The sequence below is a fragment of the Periophthalmus magnuspinnatus genome, chromosome 17, assembly GCF_009829125.3.
Source record: "Periophthalmus magnuspinnatus isolate fPerMag1 chromosome 17, fPerMag1.2.pri, whole genome shotgun sequence".
NCBI classification, from domain to species: domain Eukaryota; kingdom Metazoa; phylum Chordata; class Actinopteri; order Gobiiformes; family Gobiidae; genus Periophthalmus; species Periophthalmus magnuspinnatus.
Genome location: NC_047142.1, coordinates 6370963 through 6394889, shown reverse-complemented (window position 1 = coordinate 6394889; position 23927 = coordinate 6370963). Strand labels below are relative to the sequence as shown.

General features: G+C 40.1%; 1 protein-coding gene across 1 annotated transcript; it reads right to left on the bottom strand.

Moving 5' to 3' along the window:
* Positions 1 to 338: 338 nt before the first annotated feature.
* Positions 339 to 23724, bottom strand: camsap2b (calmodulin regulated spectrin-associated protein family, member 2b). Its single transcript, XM_033982373.2, has 22 exons — positions 23126 to 23724; positions 18902 to 19161; positions 13860 to 14039; positions 12771 to 12848; positions 10779 to 10920; positions 9531 to 9670; positions 8110 to 8200; positions 7909 to 7992; positions 7525 to 7591; positions 7152 to 7427; positions 6390 to 7068; positions 6159 to 6305; positions 5844 to 6063; positions 5569 to 5752; positions 4716 to 5385; positions 4159 to 4295; positions 3804 to 4015; positions 3025 to 3121; positions 2722 to 2787; positions 2300 to 2412; positions 2097 to 2215; positions 339 to 2005 (listed from the first exon to the last, which is right to left on the bottom strand). Exons 1-22 carry the CDS (start codon positions 23262 to 23264, stop codon positions 1706 to 1708), a joined length of 4401 nt encoding a protein of 1466 aa, XP_033838264.1. The 5' UTR covers positions 23265 to 23724; the 3' UTR covers positions 339 to 1705.
* Between the last annotated feature and the right edge of the window lie 203 nt (positions 23725 to 23927).

Genomic DNA, 23927 nt, shown 5'->3' with positions numbered 1-23927 from the left:
TGAACACTGTCCACAGTCTGAGCACAGTCCACAGTCTGAGCACTGTCCACAGTCTAAGCACTGTCCACAGTCTGAGAACAGTCCAGCACTGCCTCCTTCAGCCGACACGAGCTCTTCACAACACATACAACACACACAATCTATCACCTCCACTCAGTATGCAAAATGCACCATGAGTGACCTGTGTCTGTGATTTATAGTCTACAGACACACCCACATACATCACATAATAATAGGCTAAGTACACTAAGTAAATAAATAAATACACCCCCCCCCCCCCCCCCCCCACACACACACACACACACACTTGATGAATGCTGAAAACACCAAGTTTTGATAGCAGGTATTTTAATAAAGCTTCAACATACTAAAACAAGTTCCATGAGCAATTGAGCATATTGAAAGGAAATTCCACATTGGGAAAAAGAACATTTTTGCATATCCATGATTTGTAAATTTCACCTCGATGCTTCTTTTTATCCACCCTATGAGCATTTAGCGCATTTTTGAAATTCACAGCTATTTAACCGCTTTAATACCTCACACATCAAATAAATGTCAATACCAAAAATATCTGTATATGCCAAAATATATCTGTACAGAGTCAACAGATGAAAAATGTAACAGTTATGCAAATAAGTGATAACAAAGAGATTAGACAGGCTGGTTACACATGATTTAAGTGCTATCATTTGTGTATTTACATGTGTGGGCAAAACCAAGATTTCATTGTTAAGACTATTATTATTATTAAAGTGACAGATCAGAGAAATGTTTGAAAGTTAACAGGACATTGGCAAATTGCACAGACACAGTGAGGGTTCTGTCCAAGACACATCAGATGATAGTCTCATTAGTAAAAAAAAAAAAAGGACAACTGCATTTTTGCATCTTTAGCGTAATAAAAGGCCACGTAACAGACATACAACATAGGCTACTGATACAAGATAAATAAAAAAGCTACTCCAACGCTACAGAAAGCTGTTCATTTCATTATATACAAAGTAGCATGACATACCGGTATTTTTAAATCAAAGTTACCATATATGTCAGCATGATCTAATTCAATAAATTAGAATATTGCAGGTGCGTCCTATGGTTCGATGGCACATTGCATCACATCATGTAAGACAATGTTATTTCTGGAGAGTAACAAAAATCACCTCCACGGCATGGCACTTCACTCCACACACATACACAAAATCAAACCATTTACAAGAGTTAAAAAAAAACAAAAAAACATGCCGGTTTAGCAGCAAATGTCTTCAATAAAGCGCTGCATCTTTCATATCTCTGATCAGACAGGCCATCTTTAGCGCTTTAGAATGCAGAGGAACCATGAATTTGACCTCTGACCCGTATGCAGACAGTCTCTCTTGCATCACAAAATAACAGATTACCGGTATTATAACAGGTGCTGACAAAACACTTGTTGTAATGTGCACCAGTGACACAAAACAAGCATAAGGCCACACAATGGACTAGAAATCAAAGTGCCTCTTGCAGAGACTTGACATTCAGTGCTTCAGTGGTTCAACTAAGGCATTTGTCCGCTTAGTATTTTGTTCTTTTTTGGCACATTTAAGTTCATACACATGCTGGCAAACACGAGACTGCACCCCCTTTAAATAATGCTGTTCTCATTTCCAGTTGTGATTCAGTCTGGGTACAAAATGCTTAAGGAAAATGTAGTCAGTCTTGTCATTTACTTGGGATGGAGCTTTTTAGGTGTTCCTTGTTTCTTGGTTTGCCACAGATGGCCTGCAATAGTGACTGCGTCCACACTCGCTGACATGGTTTTGGCTGGGATCTGGCTGAACTGTTTTCTGTCAGAGTTGTATTTGTAAATGTTCTCGATCATCTTTGCCGTGATGCTTTTTGGTCCTATTCCCGCCAGTTTGATGATCTCCTCGGACTCGGGGCAGTAAGTGTAGACAGACCTGAACTGGCATCCAGCATCACGGAATAAGACCAGGAAGTTGTTAGCTCCAGATTTCTCCATTTCCTGAGGACACAATATGAAGTCAGCCACCTTTTTTCCAGATTGCTAATTTAATAAAATAAGAATACAAATATTAATTTGAATACAAACGCACATCAAGTATTTTGTTTTTCTGCCCTTCGTTAACTTTGCCAGCCAAGCAGCAATGAGACAGAGCGTTCTGAATGATATGTTTGTTGGATTTGGCACTGGGTTCCTTGTACAGTTTGGGACCTACAAGTGCAAAATATAAGTATGAAAGAGATAAATACATAAACTATGATCTGCTTCAGTCCAAAATATTGTAGTGGTAGTTACCTGTATACTCAGTGTTGGAAGGAGTAGAGGAAGTGGTGGAGTCCACTTCCCAGTCCTTCTCATTTCGACTGCCAGCTGAAGGACATGAAGAAAAACCTCCCGCAGAATCTGGCCTAAAAATGGAAACAAAAACAGAACAATGAAAAATAAAATCACAATAAAACAATGAATGGAATAGTTAGTCACAATGAGGCAAAGCCATTTTAGCGAGTAGCATGAGGGAAAGCAAAGGCATGTTCAGCCAAGCAAAGTAACATATGAACAAAAGTACACTAGTAAAGCAGAGCGGAGCTAGCTTAAGGCCAAACAAACAGAAAAGGTCAAATGTGGGAAAAAACATTTAATTCATGAAATGTTATTCACTGTACACTGAGGTCCACTATGTCTAAACCTAAACCTCATTTTTACAAAACATTACTGACCTTCCCTTTTTTTCTTTGGAAAAACTCAGATAGAAGGGGACATGAGCAGTAGCAATTTTATTGCCCCTGATGGGAGCATGCAAATAAGAAAAGGGATTAAACAAATTGTCAGGACAGTGCTTTTTACAGAGTAACTTAAGGATAAAGGTTGACAGGACATAAAATTAGGAAGACACTTACAGTTTACATACATGTGAGTTAATAGAGCATAATAATAATTCAGATTCAGTAAGGAGTACAAATGCACAACATTAGGAATATAAACACAAGCTTGCAGATGCTGAAAAAACAGGTAAGCCTCACCTGTTGTTTTTCTTGTTATCAAGCTGATTGTCGTTGTCTGCCAAGTTGAGAGAAGCCAGAGATACACTGGACACAGAGTATCCTCGTGGACGCACTCCTGACAGAACGCAACCACAATGACACCATATTTCTGCTATACTTCTCCTACTTCTGTATTAAGAATGTTTGAATATTTTGTGTATGTGGCTGAATATTTTGTGTATGTGGCTGAATGTTTTGTGTATGTGGCTGAATATTTTGTGTATGTGGCTGAATGTTTTGTGTATGTGGCTGAATATTTTGTGTATGTGGCTGAATATTTTGTGTATGTGGCTGAATGTTTTGTGTATGTGGCTGAATATTTTGTGTATGTGGCTGAATGTTTTGTGTATGTGGCTGAATATTTTGTGTATGTGGCTGAATGTTTTGTGTATGTGGCTGAATATTTTGTGTATGTGGCTGAATGTTTTGTGTATGTGGCTGAATGTTTAGTGTATGTGGCTGAATATTTTGTGTATGTGGCTGAATATTTTGTGTATGTGGCTGAATGTTTTGTGTATGTGGCTGAATATTTTGTGTATGTGGCTGAATGTTTTGTGTATGTGGCTGAATATTTTGTGTATGTGGCTGAATATTTTGTGTATGTGGCTGAATGTTTTGTGTATGTGGCTGAATATTTTGTGTATGTGGCTGAATGTTTTGTGTATGTGGCTGAATATTTTGTGTATGTGGCTGAATGTTTTGTGTATGTGGCTGAATATTTTGTGTATATGGCTGAATGTTTTGTGTATGTGGCTGACCTGTGGCTCTGGCTGGTGTAGAGGACTCCAGGACGTCTCTGTGAATGGACTTGGGCCTGGCTTTCTTTTTCAGACTTCCAGATCGAGGTTTGACCACTTCATCCATGTCGTTCATGAGCTTCAACTGATTCCGTCTTAAAAACTCACATTTGATGTATTCACGTCGTGCCTTGTCTTCTTCTTTCTTTTGCTGCTCCTCCTCTGCTTTTAACCTGAACAAACACAGTTAACAGTTTACTTTACATTTCAGAATAAGACCTACCATGAGTTGAAAAATCATAATATCATGATGCCATTTACTGTATGCATTTTCTTTTCCACAAGGTCTAATAATTTAAAACAAAGTCAAACCAACCGTGCAGCTTCTTTCCTCTGCTCCTGATCCAGCTCTTGTTGCTGTTTCCTCTCCTGAGCCTCTTTCTCTCTCCTCAACCTCTTCTCCAGTAGAGCTGCTTTCTTTGCCGCCATATCCTCTTCTCCTTTCACATCATCCTAGATTTTGGTGGGGCAAAAGTAATATTGCTAATAATACATATTCTCATATCCACATGAATGACTTGAATTTTTGTATATTTAGCCAAATGCAGTGTATTCTTTCTCACTGGATTACTGGCAAAATACACAAGTCCTTTATCTCTCTAACTAAACTGTTTGGTCTATGTTCATGGTGCGTAGTTAGCCTAGATTCACATTGTATTGTTTTTGATAATCTCATGGTTGAAGGGGCACAGCCCAGCACATGTTATGTCAGAGTGACAATCCCTTTCAAGCCTGCATTCATCCTCACAGCATTTTTACAGTAAATACATGTCCATGAATGTACTTCTATTTATTGTATGTAACAGTAAAAACAGTACTTCAAAAACATTTTTCAGTACTAAGCACAGTTTATATTGCTATATTGTGGCCTACCTTGAAGAAGAATCCACAACACATTTTTTGCTCAGCCACACAAATCTCTTCCCCTGTGTCTCCCTCTTCATCCCCAAGTTTGAGTTCAGACAAAGCGACTTCCACCAGGTCACTTCGGTCCGGCCGACATTCAAACTTTGCCCCTTCTTGGACCTTTGACAGGGGCTGCTGCAGCACCTCTGCTGGTTTTGTTTGTGTGACCTTCTTTTTAGACAAACTCTGTGCTGCCTGTTTGTTGTGGTCCTGTGTCTGAAGTTGTGGAGCTGCTTCTCGAGCGCCTGCACTCTTTTCTGCACACTCCTCTTTGGCAGTTTCTTTATTGTCTTTATCATCACAGTTTTTGACTTCATCTGTTTTTTCATCATGCCCCAAGTAGGCAAAGGAGCTGAGCTGTGACTGCTGTGGGCTAAATCGCCTGAGCCTGGGCAGGCTGTCCACTGAAGTGGGCGTGTTCAGCATTCGACTGAAAGGTGTGACCTTTAAGTCATTGGGGCGAGGAGTTCGAGGTGTCCTGGCGTGGAAGGAGGCTGGTCTGCGCTTGAGTCCAGAGGAGGAGCGAGTGGGAGCTTGGGGAGAACCAGAGGAGGACAAGTTTGGAGACAAAGAGCCCACTGAACCACGGCCTGAACCTCGGCCTGTGACACTGCTGCTGCGCAGCTCACGGAGCTGTCTGTAGAAGCAAACACCACAATGGCAGTTTGTTAGCTACATTACATAATGCAGCTAGCAGCAATGTTGATTTTATTATAATAGAAGCTTTTACACTACAATTTTAAAGGTTTTTATCCCAAACAATGTGTAATGTTTGAAAATTATACCTGATTATATCACAGATGCCCATTATTGTACAGACCTGTGTGGTGATGGAGCTGGAGGGGGTATGACCCAGGCCTGCTGTTGTTGTTCTCTCATGGTCATGATCTTTTCCTGCTGCTGAGCCAGACGCTGCATCTCTGTTTGCAGAAAGCCGAGTGAAGAGTTCAACCTCTCAATGGAGCGGGTGTACTCAGACAAGTCAACCTCCCCAGGAGCAACACCTAAACAAATGAATTTAGCATTAATCAGGGTCCAAGGAAATTATTTGTTTTTGTGTGTTTTTGTATGTTTTTGTATCATGCAGTTACTCACCTTCTCTATCTTCACAGGGAGATTTTGGAGCTGCCCCATCAGGTTTGCACCTCTCTGCTCGTTCAATGTAGCTCGGGTCTGCTAATTTTGGAGAGGATAATGATTGGGGTGAGGGGTTTTCTGTTTCACTGGGACTGGGATTGACCCCTTTCCGTCTCACAACATTCAGAAACGCTGTTCTGCCCATTCTCTGCCGATGGTGAGTAAAAGCAGCCTCCACCTTTAAAAGTCATGACAAAATGAGTGTTTGTGAATGTGTGTTAGTTACATACAAAAGCTTTCATAGGGACTATAATAACTGCAAATGCGCACTACCTTCTTTTTCTGGGCTTCAATGGCTCTGCGCTTCTCTTCCAACTTCATCCTGAGTTGTATCATTTCTGAAGCAATCAGGTGAGAGGGGTCTCTGAGAGTTGGTGTTACAGGAGATGGAGATGTGATTGGCAGGGGAGGAGTAGATATCTACAAATACATAAATAAATAAATATTAACAGCATTTTAAATGGTAAAATATAAATATATAGCACCTTGCTGAAAAAGACAAACCTGAGTCTGAGTTTTTGCTGGACGTCCACATGGAACATTAACGTCTGAACTCTCGGGTGTGGTTCCTCCACTACTTCTTCCCTCTAACTTTCGGAACTTTTGCTCTGCAAAGCTGGTCATGCGGGTCATGGCTCCAGCTGAGCCAGAGGAGGATGTGGAGCATATTGTGTGGGACCTAGGCAGGCTGTGTGCAGGACCGGGGCTGCTCCTGTCAGCTCCATGGCCTCTCTCACTGTCAACATCGGAGTCAAAAACTCCTCTCCGCCCAGCGTCCCGGGAGCCCCTGTCCCGCTCGGGCAGTAGGCAGGACCTAGTCATGGCGTCACAGTCCTGGTCGATGTCTGAATAGTCTCTGAGAGAGGAGTCCTCATCCAGACTCTGGATGTCCTCAGTCCTCACATGGATACCAGTATCCACTTCCTCAGAGACAGAGTCATGCTCTTGGAGAAGGGCTTTGGCTGAGCCTGGTGCCTCACCCTGTGCTCCTGGTGGTTCTGAGGGCTCTGTCACGTGGAGATAGAACCCATCGCCAATCCCTAAACTGGCATGAGGCCTTTCTGAGTCATGGATTATCTTTAGAGCCTCCTCGATGCTTGGAGGGGTGGTCGGACTAATATGACCACTGTGGTTGCTATAGTGATTGGCAGAGGTACTTTCAGGTAGAACTCCATTTGAGTACCTATCAAGAGAGAAAGATAACTTATTTCAGAAGGTTCTTCAAAGTCAAAGTCTGAAAAAATAACAATTTAAATTTCTCATAACCTGCTTTGGTTTTTAATGGAGAATGTGTTGTTTCGCCCAACTGGTTTATGAGGGGAGAAGTCTTCCTCCTCTTCTATATGTCCACTCTGCCCATTTACAGTTATAGGCACCAGGGAGGGGTGGCTCTTCATGTTTCCTTGGGATGCATAGTGAACTTTGAATGCAAGGACATCACTGCTGACTGAGCGAGTCATGTGGAGGGAGGGGGGCTCACAGAGGGGAACAGGGGGACCTCCATCAAGGGGGATCTCAAAGGAGATTCCCCGGGAGGTGGTCCTAGGTTTGCAGGAGGGCAATTACATTAGTTTAACAGAAAAACAATAAAATAAAAACAAGCATATGTAGGATACAAAAATATAATGTGGGTAGACACCGTTTTTCTTTGGGCCAAGTCCCAACACTGCCATCTTCAAAAGACAAGGAGGATCTCTTCATTACACCTGCAAAAGGTTACAAAAGAGATATTAATTGCATCATATTTTGGTTAAATGCTATTGTTATGACAGACAAAGGATTGCAAGACATTTAGCTCCTAACACAAACTAAACCCAGTTGTTATTTTTTCCCAGGCACCACTAGAGGGTGTTCCATCAAAACAGAAGCATTGCCATTACTAGTTTTGATGATTCATCATTGTATTGTATTCAGTACTGTATTGAGCACATCCACTAGTGAGAGAAATGTATGATAGTGCCTGTGCTAACTCATTTGATTCAAATTAGGGTTTGTTAAAACGTGTGGTTAAAATGTTACTTACCCTCAGCTGGGACGTCATTTTCTGCATAGCTCTGTTTAACTGGACTGGTCACAGGAGCCATATTTCTACAGGATACTTCACAGGCTAGAGCAAAAACAATTACAGCACAATGACCAAGAAATATTGGTAGGTGGCACATTTATTATACATACAAATAGTAGATTGATAAAAAGAAGCTTAGTGCTCAATATGTCACTGTACCATTTGGGTCAAAGACTCTTGGCTGTACAAATGAGGGTTTCACCACTTCAAACCACCAGAAGAGCTCAGCCATAAACACCAGGTAATTACTCTATAAAAAAAAGTTAGATTACGTATCAAACACTACAACTTGATATCAACACACACAAAATAAAGTACTGTCTCAATAATGATCAGAATGTAACACTATAATCACAAAATTATACACCATATTTGGCATGTCAGTGAGGTTATAACCAGCCAACTGTTGCTAGGGAACTGGCTCAGAGGGACAATACACGCTTCATCGTCATCTGCCATATATCATGCATTAGACCTTTCAGATCCAAGTCCTCCATCTGGAATTTACATTATTACACGTTCTGTTTAAAGGTTGTTCCAGACAGTGAAAGATTTGTATATTCGTAAAATAAACAGGGTTTTAAGGCATTAATTTTAATCCAGTGCTGTTTGTTTACATGTTTTCAAATATTTCACTTTTTGTCTGAATCCGTTACAATTTGCATTTTAGTTTATTGCCTTAATTTATCAATGGTCTGTGTAAATACTGACATTTAAACCTTAAAAATACAAAACTCTACTATGTTAAATGATCTCTGACGTGGAGAAAAAATATCACATTAGTTCTCTGGTCTGTAATAACTGGATGGAAAGTTGGAAACAATGACAGAGGTTGGTTTCTATGCCAGGATCAGCTGCTTCATTGCTATTTACTTTCTTTTTGTAAAACCAAACCACTATTTAACTATTCACTGCAGACCCATTATACGCAGCACAGACTATTCACTGAACGGAGCCTCTTGTTTTGGAGGAAGGAAAGTCCCAGGCTCACGCAGACTGTGACTTGAATCTGAATGTTTTGACCCACGCTTGGTGCATTATGTTTACCCACACAATCTGCACTGTTCAGCAATGACACAGAGATAGACTGTCAGGCTGTGACTGCTGTATTAAGTGATAGTTTACTGGATAGAGACTGTGTTTTAATGAATCTATAGATGACTTTAAATTAGTTGAAACAAGGATAATAATCTTAATTTAGCGTAGAGTACTTTTTGGTGGATTATTTGTTTCAAGACTATTGTGTGGCAATACATTATTTCTTGTTTCAAGTCAATTTCTCCATGGGGTAATAACATTTTACTCACCCCATTGGCAAATTGGTCAGAAATGTGTTGAAACCAGTGAAATATTCTCTGTTAAAGGACCAATTAAATCTAAACTAGTCACAGCTAATAAAAGACAGATTATTATTATTATTTCAAGTAACTTTAAGGCATTTTAAGGCATTTACTGCTGTGTAGTTAATATATGCACAAAAAAGACAGAAAACACCCACTACTAGTCAGCAGTTGCTAACTTTTCCCTGCATGACTAATTTTTGCCAGTTTGTAATTTTCATTAGAACAAGTTTTTCCTACCTTTATGGAAGAATGGGCGTAGAGCATATCCTCCAGGCTGAAGTGGCAGCAGTGGTTGAGATTATTAGTGCAGAAGTCCTGGACCAGCTGTAGGTTGTACAGACTGTCGGCCAAAGACATGGTCTCTTTGAGGCAGATATCTGTGCAAGCAGAGAGGGAGGGGCCACAAACATCCAAACACACGCACAAGGGAGAGATTACACACAAAAACAGGGAGAGAAAAGATAACAGCATATAATTTTAAAGTTACAGGCCTTATATGTACCATTTTTCATATAATAGTGAGTGAAATTCCTACAGTATATCACATTGTGAAAAAATCTAACGGATGGGTGTTGCCTTAAAATAGTCATCAATATTTCACATGTTGAACTGGGAGTTGTTGAAATTTCTGTGGTGACAATATTTTTACTTTGTAGCCTGACTATTGTACTTAATTAAAGCAAATGGGTCATTTGGATCTTGGGTATGAATTAGGAAAGATAAAAAGAAGTTGGGATTCTAGTCTAAACTATAGCTTCTTCTGTCATTGTTTGGAAAAACTAAAAAATTGGTACAGGAGCTTAAAAATGCACCATCTTTTGTGATATGAAAATATTCTCACACACACAACAGATGTTAAATGTTCTTCTCATCGTGTCATTGTATATTAACCTGCACTTCTTTTTCGATTTGTTCAAACTGAGTATTTCACATCTGGCAAACATATGTGTGAGCTCATGCAAACTACAATCAATCCCATAAGCCAGTGAATGTTGTTTATGTTTGAAATAGCATCGCCGTCACATCCTCCTCATGACCAATCACAGCCCAACCCAAGGCATTTTTAGAGCAACGGCCGCAGGAGAGAGAGAGGGGAAACTCAGAGGGGAGACTTGGTTACTTCTTGTCTTGAGTCATCTATGAGTAATCCTTTGGTATTATAAGGTTTATGTTTTCACTTGTAGGGTATTCAATTTGGGTATTACAGAAAATTTCAACACAATTTACACCAACGTGTCATAACATCTTCTAACTATGACTTAGTGCCATAGAAAGTCCAAAGCCGGCAAAGCATGTCCATAGTGTGAATAGATGCTTCCTTTAAGTTTGGATCGAGGAGAATGGAGAGAAAAGCTATGATTGTAAAATCAAACCAAACATGAAAATGACTCAGTGTTTTCCCCATTATGTGCCATTTCTAAGGGAATAAATAGACTGTAGCCTTGTGGGTTGTACACAATGGGTGTGGCTGCAGACAGGGCCCACCTTCCAGTCTGACTGCCTGTGGACAGTAGAAGTGCAGCAGAGCCGTCAGAGTGCAGCCGTCTGTGTTGTCCTTCAGCAGGTTGTCCACCAGGGGGAGTACTGGGACATTTCTCTGCTGTGAAAGCTCTCTCCTGTAGCGAGCCTGAAACCATGGTAACGGCAAAAAGACATCACCTCTGTGTCGATGCTGGTGTCTGACGCTGGCTGGCGTTCATGCAGTACAATCAATCATACCCCCAGAAGCAAGGGAATGAAATAAATCTGTTAATTTGAAGCTCTCAGTCAAGTGTAAAATAGGAGTCAGGCTCAGGTAAAAGGTAATCATGCAAGAAAGACACCGAAATCACTTTTTATAAGACATCTACCACTGCTATTCCCTAGGCCAAGAATAGCAGTTTCTTTAAAGGCATTCATGGCATTAGTTCTACTTAAACCGTATACACACATGTGAACAGGGTCACAGTTCCATTTTACACCAAGTGGAGATGGGCCAAGATTTTCTCAGAGTGACCCTCAGTGCAATCACTTACATCTCGTACATAAAGATACTCTTGTTATATTTTAATATCACAGTATATTCATAATCTCTAAAACTGTGCTGATCTAACTGTACACTTAACTATCTTGAGGCATTTGCTTCCACATATGGAGGTCAGTAATAAGATGGGTAATTATCTTTGGGAGATGAGATTAACCAGGTGGATGTGCAAGAGGGCTACATGCAAGTAACACAAACAAAAATAGGGCGTTGTATTGGGTCTGGGTAGGATTATAATAACGTTTCTACAGAATGAATGGACTTACAGGTACAAGTCTCCAGTACCATTTGTTTAGAGACTGAGTGGATGGCAATAGAAGACAATATAAAAGGGGTTAGGCAGAAGGGGGTACAAATGAATAAAATAAGCAAAAACAACACCACGCCTTCCCTCTCAATATACAAGTAAAATGGCTGGTGCTAGATCATGTTTGTTTCATTACTGATTCAGCATTTGAGGGGCCATGGGGCATTTAATAATGAGGCTATGTCCTGATGGTGTAAAGTATATTAGAAATAGTATGCATGTTTTTATATAAATAACCATTTATTTCATATTTTCCCTTGTGGGATCGACTGAAGTTTGTTGCTAAACCAAAAATGGGAAAGCAGCTGACCAATGTTTTACAGTACACTATGTTATCCACACCATTTTAAAAGCATTATTTACACTGTGATTTCCCTGTAGCCAAAACCCATGACCAAACAGTGCGCAGCTATTTCACAAGCTGTGGTACATCAGCATTTAATAACAAATAATAACAACAAACATTACTACTATATGGTATAAGGGCTACTTTATTTATAATATTTTCTACCTTAAGACCCCAGTGAACAGGGTCATGGCCTGATAAGACACAGCAGTGTTGCATTATGGGTGAGTGTTAAGTGTTGGAGGACAGTAGCTGCTGCTGTGTGTCCACTGCAGTCACATGGGCCTTACATAACTGTGAACACTGCCTCTGTGTCAGCGCTCCATCAGAACTGCAGCTGACAGTGTCCACAAGAATCCCATCTTCCACATTGTACCACACAGCCTTTTCTCTCTGCTCAGATCTGTGGCTATTGCAGGATTCCATTGCAGCTTGTCCAATAATAAAATGCAAATCTGATTTCTAAGGATGCTCAGTGCGGCATGTGACAATGAGGGAGAGTTAAATGGGTGTTGTGTTTATAGCATTGAGCTATTTAAAGTCGTCTTAGAATGTACCACTATAAAATAAAATGCAAACATGAGTCCACGGTATTTTTGTATTGCAATAATAACTCCACCAACATCCATATCTGAATAATATTCTCAGAGTCTGGGTTGGTTCTACCTTTGTCCTATCATTCATATACTCCCAGTGATAGAGCTGATACTGGGCCTCCTTTTAAACTTTTTCTCTATGTGTTGATTGCATTTCTAAAACAGAACTACTTTCTAATAATCATTATCCATAATTTGTTCTTACTTTTTGGGTGTTATCCTGAAATGCAGCCTCTTTCAGCTTGTGCTCCTCCACAAGGATATCTCTCAGGTGTTCATTTACCTGCACAGACCAGAGTGATGGAGAGGTTTCTCACAAATATGTGCAGCACAATAAGAGGCTTGTGTTGAGGAGAGCAGAAATGTAGAAACCTCAGCATCAAAGCACAACCCTCAGCCAGTTAGTCACCAATGCTAAAAACTGTTCAAAGACAAAACAACACTTCAGTATTGACCATAACTTACAGTAAGTTTCTATTTAAAATCACAAACTTGTGCTTTTTTTTGCATTTGATGATGTAACATAGGAATGAGCCAGCGGATTCAGAGTGGGCTTACTTTGTGCGCACCAGGTCTGTGTCCTCAGGGCTCTACACAGACAATACGCCATGTGTTTTTATGTCTGTGAGTGTAAATTAATCTTGCATGTTTATCTCTGTGCCTTAAGGCTTCAAACAAGAGCAAATTTTTAACACAGAACTGAGAACAACCATGAGAACGGCAGGTTTTGGTTTGGCCAATGCTGAACCCCACAAGTCTTTGTCTTTTGTTGCTCAATATATTATCACAAACTTATAAAAGTGACTAAACTGGTCAAAAATGAATCCTAAAATATTCACTATGAGGGTAGTAAGTGGTATTAATACTCCACAAATTGCATAAGATAAAATAAAAATGTAAACAAGATCTATAGGCATCACTGACTGACCTCTCCATGTCGTCTCCTAGATTATCTGTGGCACTGAGGAGTTAAATTTAGTTCAACATGCTCCCTGGCATAAAATTCTTTCTTTCCTTTTAGTTTTTCCGTCTCCACAGCGACACCTGCAAATCAGATGTCTCGTAATGTTCAGTGATTTTCAATGATTTAAAGAACTATTTTGTGCAAGGTGCCCTTCATGCCCCTCCTGAGCATTGCGACAGACACAAATGATCCAATGGCAAGTGAATGAAACTGTGGCAGAAAATTAAGCGTACAGTGGTTGATAATGTTTTGTGTAAAGTATACAAACTCTTATTTCAGATTAAGAGATAAAACAGAATAGCTAAATGTATTCAATAAGCCTGGACTGACCTTGTTGATCCATGTGATGATGGCGTCCTCTGTGTCGTACGGCAGCTCCTGCACGTGTCCGTCGCAGAGAAACGGCTCGGCAGCAGAAAATCTGTTGATGCAGGACATAACGCGCTCCACGCTCACCATCTCCACAGTGTAGGCCATCATCAGAGTGTCTATGAGAGCCAAGTGGGAACTCTGAGGAGATATTTAATGCTTATTTTACTTTTAAAATATATATCACAAAGACTTTCCATTCGATCAAATCAATTAGTTACAACAAAAAATGTGACTTTACAAAAATGTACAAAACCAAAAAATATTACAATTTTAAAAAAAAAATCAGTGATCAGTGCTAACATTACAAAGACGCTATAAACATGTTGAACGGTAGAAGATTGATATTGTTTTTTTTTTGTTTGTTTGTTTGTTACCATACATTGTAAAAGAAAACATTGCAAAAAGATTGACAACCACATTATGCTACTGATATCAACCAAAAAAACAGTAACATAACCATCTTAAATGCATGAACAAAATTTAAAAAATAGTTAAATAAATAGCACTATAAAAAGATGTGTATTTTAGTAATAAACCATATAATAGTATGTATAAAATGTATGTATTTATCTTTTTTAATTGGTCCACACAGTTCAGGCAATAAATATAAAACCTACAGAAATGAATCTGTAACCTATTGAACCATGGGTACTTGTAACAGTATCGCAATTTTTGAAACCTACACTACCACTTACATATAGTCTTTGGGGCAGTTTTGAGAAACACCCATTGCTTTATTTGGAGCCATTCACATTTATAGTGTAGGCTGTTTTGGCAGCGCTCAACACCTATACAAAGCATGACATTATCCTGGCCTTTCTGATCTCATTCCAGGCCGGTCAGTCCTGGAGTCGTTCCCTTCCTTTTCCTGTCACACCGCTGGCTTTCACAAAAACATGTGGCTGTTTGTTTATGCTGAGCTCAGCATCTATCTGCAGTTCAACGGTCCAACATGAGGTACTCCTGCCGGTCCAGGTGACTCAAGGAAAAAGATGCAAACAACCATCATCTCACCAGAGTTTCAGCATAGACCTCTATTCAGGGCCACAAAGACAAATATAACAGCCCCAAATAACCAACGATAATGCTCATAGAGTCAAATCTCAACTAAATACATGTTATCTAAGTATGACAATTAGGTCAATAGAGAATTTTATATGTAACTAACGGACTAAGCCTTCACTCAAATATTTATTGACATTACAGTGTTACACGAATTCAGCAGATGTGGTCCAACAGCTGAAGGATATGTTCCAGTTTTTAAAATGTTTTTTACTGTGCAGATGCGCTTATAACAAACATGGTATATTTTGCCAGTAACGTTTATATGTTTATACATATTACCCAGTGAGGCGACGCTCCCCGGGGTTATGGAACTCAGTAACAGGCCCAGCCCTGGTCCCCCATGCAGGGCGTACTAACCCAGAGAAGAGCAGACTTCCCCGGGCTCTGGAGCTCCGTGACAGACAGGCCATGGCTCCTTTAACCTAAACCAGCCCCGGGCATCCCTCTCTGGGCTGCAGAGCTCCGTGAGAGACTGCCCCCTAGGTCCCTGGGTCTTGGAGACCAGCAGGGCCTACAGTCTCCAAAAGCTTGAGTCAATGTGGAGTGGCGTGAGCCACCTTCCCTTGTGGAGCAGCGTCATTCAGCTCCAGAGCTGACCTGGGTCGCTGTCCCAGCCAGAGGAAAGTTAAACATCAGCACATATTGTTTTTCATTCTTTTATGTTCAGGATATTGCAAGATTTTTGACATTGCAAACCTTCCCTTCAGACATAGTCCAGCTGGACTGACAGACAGACTAAAAAGAGACATGGCTGAGGGTCTTAAACAAATTAAACCTTATCCGACTGCATTGAAGTAGCATACAACTCTATATCTTGTAGAGGACTTATAAATTGACGTGTTGCTATTAGCTTAAGTGTGCCCTACACTCTGCTACTGTTGACATGGTATGAAGACATGTGCTGTCAATTACTATTATGTGTGTGCGAGCAGAGACATGTCTAGACCGCGCATGGTGACAGTCAGACATTCCATATAAGGCATTAACAACAGTAGCCACTGACCAGCAGTTGTAAGAGGTAGCAGGCTTTCCTTTACAAGATTAGGGCTGTGTTAGATTGACATTACACATCAAAGGGAGCAGCTGAGCAAATGCATTTGTGAACATCTCATGTGGCTGTCTAAGCAATTGTTTTTATTGACCACCATTACAACAACCTGTACAACAATCTGTCAAGTACGTGCAGACAAATAGTGATGATGTATTTGTCCAGCTAAAAGAATGACCTTGTAAAGTAGCATTCTAGCACAAACCTGTTACATCTCCCTATAGCTTTTATCTTGGGAAGGTTTTAGATGTATATAGACAAGAGATTGAGCTATATGGGTTTTTTCATGGCTGACGCTGATACCGTTTGTTTAGAATACAGAACAACTGATGGCTGATAAGCTCTACCGATATGTTTGGGCTGATATGAAGGGGCTGTTTTGGTCACTTTCCTCAAATTATGTAATTTAAATTAGTACAAACTGACACATAGGCCTTTTCACCACAAATCTTTAAGAGAGCAGTGTATCTCATTTAGTTCAGTTGTCTCTTTATATTTAAGTGTAAATATGTGTGTGTATGTTATAGGCAGCAAATCCACCAAAACAAAATATCAGACTGTGATTTAAGGCTGAAAGGCGATAAGCCAAAAAACAAAACAAAACAAAAAAAATTCTAAATGTCGGCCCAATATACCAGCCAACAGATATATCTATTCGTGTCTAATATACAAGCTCTTTCTTCTTATTTTTACCACTGTGGAAATTTTTCTGCATTGTCTCATATGAAACAACTACTTCAGTCACCACTGAAGGCACAGATTGCATTGAAATTGGAATTAAAATGGTTGCAATAATGAAATAGCTAAGGCTGCAATTATTTTCATACAATATTTTCTGCCTCTCTAGGGTTTTATGTATGTATAAAACTTGCTAACCTAGTTTAGACGTAAAGTTCTAAAATACCAATAATAGTTAATATTTCAGATCTTTATTAAAGGCACTACTAGATTTAAATGTGCATCAATCTTGATTTTAAAACATAAATAACAAATCATCAAATTTTTCATCTCAAAATCACAATAACATTATTTAAAAATTGTTCAGGCTTAATAGTATTAGCAGATCACTTGGTATTGTTCTTGAAGGTGTGACTTTGAGCAGCCTTCACATGTGGGGAGCTCTCATTTGTGCACCAGACATGCTTTGGCCCCGCCCACCTTCATGCCGCAGTAGTGCACATCACGTTCTTCCTCTGCTTAACCTCCCCAATGCTCCCAGTACTTCATGTCTTTTCCCCTCCAACAGATGGTGGTGCAAAAAGTGGGCCTTTCCCACTTGGTTTTTGGCATATATTTGTTGTCATGGGAGCCAGGCAATACGTAATGGGACTCTAGTGATATTCTTCCTCTTTACACTCATCTTTCATTCATTCTAATGTGGGCAGTGCTTCCCTGTTTTTGGATCAAAGCCACATGGCAGTCCTTAAAATTTGTCCTCCACCTCCTCCCCCAATCTTCTCTGACATGTGAGTGAGTTTTTCCTTTTGTACATTATGTAAAAGCCTATGTGGTCATTCTGTAACCAAAATGAAAAGCCCAGACTTTCCCGCTTGACTTAACAGTTTCTACTCACTTTAGTGACAACAGAGATGGGTTAGTCTACTTAGTCCTCATAAAGATTACCAGACGATTAGACAGCTGAGAGCGACATAAAATCATTAAGCCACTACTCCTACCTTAAACAGCTTCAAATGCCACGTACATCACAAGCTGATGTAGTAGCATTGTTAGCATAAACACAGGAATTAAATTTGAATTTTTTTTTTCATTCAATAGTTGGGGGGAAAAGACAAGTGAGGAATGCTGAGGTAGAATGTGATACACTGGCATGAAGAGGAGGGGTGCACTGCAATGCAGACCCAATGTGAAGTCAGCACAAGTGGACGTTCTAGCCATATGTTTAGTGTTTTCAGTGCTTTGAGAAGTATTGACTTTAAATTATGCTATAAATGTCCTGCATCAAGTACATGAGCTTTATACTAATGACAAATCTGCAGGTATATATATGAGAAAATACTGTAACTATGGGTAATGTAGCAGATTTTTTTTAAGCAAATGAGACTAAAGATTAATGAGAATCAATGAAGAGAGAATTGGGCTAAAAATATGACAACAAATGCAAACAACAAACTAATTTGTGAACTTAACATTAAGTTATGGGCCTTACTATGGATTTAAAAATCTTAACATCAGTACTGGCAAATATCCTTAATATCCTCATTTGAGCATTTCAGTATGAAAAACAAAGCAATAAAAGTTCAAAGAACAAATTCTTATTTAAATCTGTTAGCATGTATACCCCTCACCATGTGTATGCCCCTCACCATGTGTATGCCCCCTCACCATGTGTATGCCCCTCACCATGTGTATGCCCCCTCACCATGTGTATGCCCCCTCACCATGTGTATGCCCCTCACCATGTGTATGCCCCCTCACCATGTGTATGCCCCTCACCATGTGTATGCCCCTCACCATGTGTATGCCCCTCACCATGTGTATGCCCCTCACCATGTGTATGCCCCTCACCATGTGTATGCCCCTCACCATGTGTATGCCCCTCACCATGTGTATGCCCCTCACCATGTGTATGCCCCTCACCATGTGTATGTCCCTCACCATGTGTATGCCCCTCACCATGTGTATGCCCCTCACCATGTGTATGCCCCTCACCATGTGTATGCCCCTCACCATGTGTATGTCCCTCACCATGTGTATGCCCCTCACCATGTGTATGTCCCTCACCATGTGTATGCCCCTCACCATGTGTATGTCCCTCACCATGTGTATGCCCCTCACCATGTGTATGCCCCTCACCATGTGTATGTCCCTCACCATGTGTATGCCCCTCACCATGTGTATGTCCCTCACCATGTGTATGCCCCCTCACCATGTGTATGGGCGTACTGGTTAGGTCCCTCTCGGTGACCAGTCTATCCTGGTCGGTGACATATAGGCCTTTCTGAGCCAGAGCCTGGATGATGGCGTTGTGTCCCAGCAGTGGTTTGACAGCGTCGCTGCGGAGGATCAGGCTGCCCGCTCTGCAGTACAGCTCTGCAGACTGCAGAAGACAGGCCACGGGGGGCTTAAGGTGCTCCTGGTTGTACTGGTCCCGATAGAAGGGCTCAACCAGCTCCTCTGGCACAGCATCTACAGCAGGAGAGAGAGACAAAGTTATTTCAGGCCAGTTCATGATCCAAAACACTATCATTACCACTGAAGCAAGCAGTCAGCAGGATACCAGAGCAAATGTTGTTGTTGCTATGGTTTCGTGACAGAGCTACAAGTTCAAATGCATTCTCTATAATAAAGGGAAAATCTGTAATTTCCATTAAAGCATGCATTTTATTTTTAGCTACAAAGTTTCTAAGAAGTGTCTGGAAAGTTACTGTTGTAACCAGCGTTAAAAAACTGTTACCAGAAGCAGGCTGCTGAACATAATGGCCAGGCCAGATGGGTTTTCAGCAGCTTTTTCAACATTTTATTTCTAAATACATCTTTATAGTACGGAGCCACACATGGGGCGCATTATAATCTATCTGATGTTTCAGCTGGCATTTTTACTGGTTCATAAAAAATAAAACAATACACAATAAATAAAGTGACCTCGAAAGGTGAAAGTGTGTCATCTGATTCCTTTTTGTAATCCCTGTGTTTGTCTAGCTTCACAACACACTGTTCTCTTTCAGAGCAGAGGTCAGTTATATTTACTCAAATAACCTTTTACTAAAAAACATATTTCTCAGAGTTGTTTTTACCAAACATTTACTCCTACTTGTTATAGATTTTACAGTGTAACACTACTCTTACTTGTGTATAAGTTTTTGTTATTTTTCCATTTCCAAGTGACCATTTTAGACAGGATTACATCAACTGTAAATTATAAATCTGATAGACAGTTACTCCTACTTGTTTCCAGAAATACTTTTGTACTCACTTCCTTGTACTTCTAATTGAGTAATATTATTTTGAAGTAACAGAAGTCCTGCTTGATAACACGTTTGGCTGCATAATTAGTATGTTGTCAAGATATTTTTGAGAGTAGTCAAGTAGTTTCTTTGACTTATCTGAACCAACCCACCAAACCCATACTGTTGCTTCTTGTCATTAACTCACTGCCCTGACTCACAGCTACACTACTCATCAAGCTGTCATAGGACATAATGCATACACTATGTTTAGGAATGTGTTCAGTGTATTTATGGTGTGAGTGGGCACATTTCCTTTGACTTCTGAATCACCCTACAACAAGCAAGCTAGTCCTGCAATAATCCACGCTACGAGAAACACTTGGAGACCCCTCTTTCAAACAGTATACTATCTCACTCACAATGGTACAAATAGTGCTATGGGTTCTTTGTTTTGGCACTACTAAATGAACAATGAACAAGCATATTGCTAGGCCTTATACATATTTTTGGAACTATATCAGTTATAATAATGTTTTTCATTGGCCCATTCTTGCCCTTTTTAACTTTTTTTTAACTTTATGTTGCACTAACCAGGAACAGTAAACAAACAATCTTCTTTGACAGTGGTCTTAAGTAACTATTAATTAAATATATAAAGTTTAGCCTCACTCAAAGCTTGTGATCCCACCACAGCCGTTTTCAGTAGTGGTGGTGGTTGGTACAGTGCCTCTAGCCTGTGAACTAAAAGAGCTATTTAAAGCACCACACAGATGTTAGACAATTCTTATTTGTGCTTCATATCAAATCATCTAGATATAATCCCCTAGAACACACAAGGTATGGTCTTCTTAAGAGATATTCAGAGGTACTTGTTACAGTACATCACAACTGAATTGAAAATGCAATAAGAAATGGTGCAATTATGAAATTGCAAAGATTGTCCAAATAATGTCCTTTGCAAAGTACAACATTTTTTATTTACAAACCAGCTAACCCTTTAGTTTAGACACACATGTTTTGAAATGCTTTGGATTCTTGTATTAGTTTAGCAGCTCCTGGATGTGTTTAAAATGTGCACCGTGTGAACTGAATTGAAAACATTTGCAAATCTAATTACAATTGCAATTATTGTCAGAAAAACAATTGCGATAAGGTTTTTTTTCCAAGTTTTCCGAGTTTTCCTGGTTACTTCAAGTTTCAAAAAATTCTGCTAGGTCAACTGAAACCCCTCTCTTTGTGTAGTAGAGAGGAAACTGCCAGGAAGTAGCTGCTACAGGAAAGGCAGGCATGGACAAGACTGCTGCTGGACTCCCCAGGGACTCTGAATCATAAGGGCTCATGGTCAACAATGTTTATCTCTACTGCCATTATCATTTCTCAACATGAAATAAAATTAAACCTATTGTGTTCCAGCTTTATAGCTATTACACAAATTAGATTTGAAGTTCATGAAATTAGATTAGACATTCGTAACGTTGATAACAATGTGACTCCTCGCGCAGCCTTCTTCGCCTTGGTTTAAAAATGCCTCGACAGACCAATACCATGTGACTCAGCTTTCATCTGGTTTGAAGCATTTAACTTAAAGTATATACAGTCACCTAAAGCAGTTATTTTAATGACTGATGTTAACTGTCTGCTAAGCTCAGTTGCTTTCACAGGATGTATCATAAAAACCTATTGAAAGAATGATTGTCCCGGTTTCATTGTTTTTGGAGATAAGCATAAAAGAGGTCAAATATTCTTAACCTTTAGCAACTTTTTGGTTTTCGTTTCCCTGGTTTCTTACATTAACCTTTACTAATTTTCACTGGTTCAGGATAATCATAGCAGCAAAAATCAGGCATTCAGTGTAAAAGTAGAACATGATATTAAAGTTGTAATACTTTGTCGGTACATCCAGTTCCAAATGAATACGATTAAATAATAATAATAAATAATAAACAATAATACAAAATAATACAATGGCATCTCACAATTAACATGGAGAAATGTGTTAATAAAAATAAAGGGTGAAGTAGGTTAATTGGTATTTAACAAAGATTATAGGATTACTATTAGGATCACTTTGAAAAGGAGGTATCAATATTATTTTTTATTAAAAGACCTGTTGCTGTCTATGGTCTATTAAACAAAAAGTGCTACAATGATTGTTTCAACAGTTCAACAAACAGTTGGACTTGTACAGGTCACACTTGTGTTAATATTGAGTTCTGAATGTTCAGAACATATAATTCTGCTGTTTATTAGGAGTGTTCCACTATGGTCCATCTGTTCAATCTGGGACAAACAGGACTCTGAGGACCGGCCATGAATCGGGGCCACAGTTCTCGTCTTGCCTCACCGGGACTTTAAAGTGTGTCACAAGAAAGATGGGAAAAGCAACATGACAACTTTATGCTAAAGTTTAACTGTAACTGTACAAAGTGCCTGGATTTTACTATAAACTAACATCCATTTCAAAAACATTAGGTAATTGGTTTAGGACTGGGTCTTTTGATGTGTCATCTCTCTGTGTGTGGCTCTTGGACAGTCCAGACAGAGTAAGTCTACAGTATATGAAGAAACAGCTGTTTAAGTGTTCATTAGAAGCTTTGGGCTCCAGAGTCACTCAGCCTTAATGACACTGAGGTCTCTGTTAGACCACAGGGACTACACAGCAGACAAGAAAAGAAACAAAGATGAAGAATGAAAGCAGTATTAATAACACAATCTTTTCATAATGGAGGGAACTCACTACAGAGACTGAATGGTGCATGTTCACCAGTATAGTAATTGTTATTCGATATATTGTTAGATGGACAATATAGGCCTACAACCAGTCTGCACACTGTGCACTTTATTGTGCATTTACAACTGAATATACTGTTCACACAATAAAGATCTGAAACAGACCAGTGGAAACTCAAACATGTTTCTGTGTGCTTGATTTGGGGTGTCACTTAGTACATCAGTGCACTGACAGTGGTCTGTCAGCCAAACACTGAGGTTACATAAGCGGCTTTACAGCAGGGAATAATTAGCTAAAGTCCAGCAACAAGTTAAACCCTGACATCAAAACTGACTTAGTGGATAGGACCTATGACCTGAAGTCAGACAGTCATGTGCAAGAGAATCAATGTAACAGCAGAGCTATGCATGACTCAAGGAGAATGACTTGTTTCCATAACAATATAATCCCAATGAGGTTAGGAGCCACCTACCAGAGCCAAAGGCTTTGGCCACGAGCCACGTCAAGCTACAGGAGATCTTGGCCCTGGTGAAGTCATAGTGGTCAAAGCTCTTAATTGTGGGTACAATGAATGTGCGTTTCATCCCTCTGTCGTCTGCTGCATCTCCCATCTTTCCCTCCGCGTGTCAGGCCCGGGACCGCTAGGCTGGAGGAGCAGTCAGCCAGAGGAAGTCCTCTTGACTGCGGATGACATCCCGACCAGAGGAATTCAATGCAGCAAAACCTCCCCCTTCTCCAGGAAAATATGGAAAACTTTACGCAGACGCACGGCGACTTGGCGTAGGCTATACCAAATAGTCTGTTACATCAGCACCATCTTGACTTTAACGTCCAGCTTTTTACAGTCTGGAAGAAGCGGAGAGCAGTTTTCAGAAGGATTCCTGAAGATTCCCATTCCCTGATATAAATCTCATCAGCAAAGCGGAGCGGCTCGTGTGCGTCAAAAGCCACAGCACATCCCACACGACCATTTGAGAGATGAAACTCCCCGCGCGTCCATGTTTCCTTCTTTTTGCTCTTATAACTGTTTTCCTCCGCTCCCTCTATCTCGGTGAAGTCTCCACTGCGCTTTTCCTGCCGCACTGGTCAAACAGGAGGGAGCCGACAGCGCATGCGCTCTCCACCCACCCAGTCTTTTCAGTCATTACAGTGTCGTGTAACCAGGAGGGGTCCACTTGTGGGAATACACTGGTATAAATACAAGATTATCACTAGACTATGTGACAGCAATTCATTATTAATTTGACAAGAATGAGGATTAGAGACAACTTGGG

Bases quoted from the DNA above. Each gene is read 5' to 3' on its own strand.
- camsap2b (XM_033982373.2), bottom strand. From the start codon at position 23,264: ATGGGAGATGCAGCAGACGACAGAGGGATGAAACGCACATTCATTGTA. The intron at 12,849-13,859 runs GTCAGTCCAGGC...TGGTCTGTGCAG, and splicing joins TCATCACATGGATCAACAAG to GTAAATGAACACCTGAGAGA. The intron at 2,216-2,299 runs GTAACTACCACT...TTGCACTTGTAG, and splicing joins TTCCAACACTGAGTATACAG to GTCCCAAACTGTACAAGGAA.